Source organism: Lolium rigidum, chromosome 3 (genome assembly GCF_022539505.1).
Source record: "Lolium rigidum isolate FL_2022 chromosome 3, APGP_CSIRO_Lrig_0.1, whole genome shotgun sequence".
NCBI lineage: Eukaryota > Viridiplantae > Streptophyta > Magnoliopsida > Poales > Poaceae > Lolium > Lolium rigidum.
The window spans coordinates 241,976,572-241,980,464 of record NC_061510.1 but is presented as its reverse complement, the minus strand read 5'-3'; the positions used below and the strand labels follow the sequence as shown (position 1 = coordinate 241,980,464).

Here is a 3,893-nt window from a genome sequence, read left to right as displayed (position 1 = left end):
CTCTCCTGTACCACCGTTCAAATTGTAACGCGTACCATGCATCAAATGCAAAAGCTTGTAACGCAGCGACGTGGCTTTGTCGTGCACAGCTTCTTGGCAAAGCATGTACTACCCAGCAACATGGTTTAAACTCTACACGACGAGCCTTCAGTTGTCTTTGGCAGAGAGCTCTTAACACGGTAGTACCAAACGGCATATTTCCCCTCGAACGGTAGTACTCACGGCCGTCCGGCAAAAGCCACTGGTTCTCGTCAATCGGCAGCGGAACAAGACAAACAAAAAGCTGTGGAAAATTTGGCAGCGGAGCGAGCAAGCCTTCCGTGCTCACTCCTTTTTTTCACAGGAAATAAAGGCCAAAGGAACCGACACGCATTGGTAACGGCAGCAGTATTGTAAACACCTGGGTACCTCACATGTCTCACTCCCTGCTTATACCCACTGTTCTACTATGTTTAGCTAAGCGGAACTGAGATAGCAAAGCGAAAGGCTTCCATTGCCAAAGGCCAAAGAGGAACAAATCTTGAAAAGGGTAAAGAACAAACGGTCCCGGTTCCTGCGTGTTATAGGATGATTGTTATAGTTTCCTATCTTCTACTACGTTTAGCTACTCCACAATCACATGTTCCAGCCCATAATCCACATCTACTCCCTCCGTCCGATAAAATATGTCTTAATAAAGTGTCTAAATACTCCTAAATTTAGACAAACTTAAGATAAATTTTATGGAGAGAGAGAGTACTGCACTTACCGTACTGCTAACTGAAAGAGCAAAGCGAAAGGCTTCCAAAGGCCAAAGAGGAACAAACCTTGAAAAGGGTAAAGAAACGCTCCCGGTTCTTGCGTGTTAATAATTGTTAGTATAATTTTCTACTTGCTTTTCTGCCCAAGATAATTTCCTATACTTAGCTTAGCAGAAGATAATTTCCTACTACTTATCTTAGCCGAAGAGAGAGAGGCTCCTATCCTCCTCCCTCTCTCCCCTGCCCTCCATCCGTCCTCTATTAATTTCCTTGTGGTTTTCTGCAATCACACACTCTGATAAGCCACTTTTTCTCTCTCTAGCGCTTGCTCTTCGTGTGAGTGTGTGAAGCGACAGTATTATATTGTCGTCTGCGAGAAGGCAGCTCCTTCCTCCTCCTCCTTTTCTCACTCTCCCACACACGCTCTCAACAATGTTTGCTGGTAGTAGCTGCCTTCTACTCCCCCTCCTCATCTGAGGCCTCCCTCTCCTCTCCGCGTCTGTGTTTCTGCACTCAGATCTGCGAGGAGCGTCTCGTCTGTGTGGTGTGGGTGCGGCATTTGCAGGAAGGGAGTCAGTGATGAGCAAGGAGGAGGTGCTCAAGATACAGGTGGGTTCTTCTTCTTCCTACCTTTGCTTCCTCTGCACCCAAGACATTCTTCCACATCTATATGTTCTTTCTTGTTTTCGCTGCCTGCCATGAAATTTCTTGAGCTTGTTTGCTCCCCTGTCTGATCTCTCTGCATGCTGTTTGTGTGCGTGTTTCCATCCCCATATCCACAGACCTGCGTCTTCAAGGTGAACATCCACTGCGATGGCTGCCAGAAGAAGGTCAAGAAGATCCTCAGCAAGATCGATGGTAAGAAACAAGACTGCTTTTCGGTAAAACTGCATGGGAGACTTGTCTGCCTCTTCTCTTTTTCCTGTTACCGAGATTGAGGGGAAAATGTGTTTGGATTCATGGATCTTCTTCTCTGCAGGCGTGTACCAGAGCAGCATCGACGCAGAGGAGGGCAAGGTGATGGTGTCCGGCCTGGTGGATCCGGACACCATCATCAAGAAGCTCAACAAGGCCGGCAAGCCGGCCGTGCTCTGGGGCTCCAAGCCCGGCGGCGTCGCCAACCAGTTCCAGAAGCTCCACCTTGACGGTGGAGGCGGCGGCAAGGGCCAGCAGCAGAAGGACGCCGGCGGCAAGGGCCATCACAAGGATGGCGGCGGCGGCAAAGCCCAGAAGGGCGGCGGCGGTGGAAAAGACGCAAAGGGTGCCGTGCCGCCGCAGCCGACAGCGCAGCAGATTCAGCAAATGCAGCAGATTATGCAGATGAAGGGGGCGACGCCCCAGCAGATTCAGCAGATGCAGCAGCAGATGCAGATGCAGATGAAGGGCGCGCCCGCTCCCGCGCCGACACCGCAGCAGCTACAGCAGCTGCAGCAGCAGCTGCAGATGAAGCCGCAGCAGCTCCAGCAGCTGCAGCAGCAGATGCAGATGAAGGGGATGAAGCTACCGCAGTTCATGGACGCCGGCGCCGCGGCCAAGGCGCCGTTCCAGCCGGCGCCTGCCAAGGACCCCAAGTCCGTCAAGTTCAGCCTCCCCGACGACGGCTGGGGCGACGATGGCGGCAGCGAGTTCGACGACGAGTTCGATGAGTTCGACGACGAAGATTTTGACGACGATTGCTACGATGACGACGACATCTACGACGACCCCAAGATGATGATGAAGCCCATGCCCGCGCCGCAGAACGCCGGGAAGGGCGGCAATGGTGGGAAGAAGGGCGGCGGCGGGAACGAGATCCCTGTGCAGATCAAGGGTAACAACGGCGGCAAGAAAGACGCCGGTGGCAAGCAGCAGCAAGGTGGCAACGCCCACGGAGGCGGCAAGAACGGAGGCGGTGGTGGCCAGCAGAACAACGCCAAGGGAGGAGGAGCGCCGGTCCAGGGGAAGAAGGGCGGTCCGGCCGCCGGCCTCGGTGGCCCGATGGGCGGCATGCCGCCGCTCCAGCAACAGCAGCAGCAGCAGGCCATGTTCAGGCCTAACATGATGGGCGGCGCCGGTTTCCCTGGAATGGGCGGTCCCATGGGCCACGCCCACGCGGGCGGGGGCGCGCAGGGTGGCCGCGCCGTGCAGGGCATGCCGCCGGCGGGGTTCTACCAGGGCGCTGGGGGAGGTGGCGGCGGCGGCATGCCGTCTGGAGCGGCGGAGATGCTGCAGGCTGCCGCCGCGGCCGGGAACCCAATGGCGCAGCAGCAGTACATACAACTGATCCAGCATCAGCAGCAGCAACAGCAGCAGATGGCATTGCTGCAGCAACAGCAACAGCAGCAGCAGATGATGATGATGAACGGCCAAGGCGGCGGCGGCGGCGCAGGAGGGTACCCGCAGATGGGCTACGGGTACGGCCGGCCACCCATGGGGTCGTACCCGATGCAGAACGCCTACGCCATGCCGCCGCAGCCGCCGGCCGGCGAGCCTTACAACTACTTCAGCGACGAGGACCCCAACAGCTGCTCGGTGATGTGAGAGATCGATCACCTCACCGCTGCTCATGGTCCAAAAAGGAAGACCATGAATCCGACAGTAGTGTACCATGGGGAACAACCGAAGTGTCCCCATCTAGATCGCTCCTCTTCTGTTTCTTCTTGATTAATTTAGCTTCACCATTTTCACCATTCTTTCGAGCTAAACAAGACAAGAAGAGATGTGAAACCTGCTTCAAGGCGATTGTAGGTACAGTAATTATCTATAGATGTCATAAGAGATGAATGCTCCATGCTGTTACAGTTGAAGAACAATAGTATGTGATTGACTGATGGTAGATGGATCAACAATGTGCAAAACGACTGTGTTGTCAATTTTCTGTGTTGTGTTTGCATTCTCAATTGGCATGACAAAACAAACGACTCTAAATTCTGCATTTTACCAGGAACCTGCTAAAGAGTCGCTACACCATCTCACATTTTGTGACGTTCCTTCAGAATTTATGCATAATTTCACATTTCACATTAGGGCGACATATTTTGGACACGAAAAACGTCAAGCGGACGGGCCGTGGACACCAAAATAGCCGTTCCGACATGTTTGTCTGTTGGATCGGCTAGCCCATGGGTCAAACACATTTTGCTTCGGCCCATCCATTTAGATTATTTCTCACCA

The 3,893-nt window shown here is 53.7% G+C and overlaps 1 protein-coding gene across 1 annotated transcript; it reads left to right on the top strand.

Moving 5' to 3' along the window:
• Positions 1-1,238: 1,238 nt before the first annotated feature.
• LOC124699216 (heavy metal-associated isoprenylated plant protein 33-like) lies at positions 1,239-3,260 on the top strand. Its single transcript, XM_047231557.1, has 3 exons — positions 1,239-1,349; positions 1,523-1,598; positions 1,720-3,260. The coding sequence occupies exons 1-3, from the start codon at positions 1,320-1,322 to the stop codon at positions 3,258-3,260; spliced, it is 1,647 nt and encodes a 548-aa protein (XP_047087513.1). The 5' UTR covers positions 1,239-1,319.
• The last annotated feature ends 633 nt before the right edge of the window (positions 3,261-3,893 follow it).

What these genes read in the sequence shown, in the direction of transcription:
- LOC124699216 (XM_047231557.1), top strand. Translation starts at nt 1,320, where the DNA reads ATGAGCAAGGAGGAGGTGCTCAAGATACAG. An exon ending in AGGAGGTGCTCAAGATACAG is followed by an intron (nt 1,350 to 1,522) that starts GTGGGTTCTTCT and finishes CCATATCCACAG; the next exon opens with ACCTGCGTCTTCAAGGTGAA. An exon ending in GATCCTCAGCAAGATCGATG is followed by an intron (nt 1,599 to 1,719) that starts GTAAGAAACAAG and finishes TCTTCTCTGCAG; the next exon opens with GCGTGTACCAGAGCAGCATC.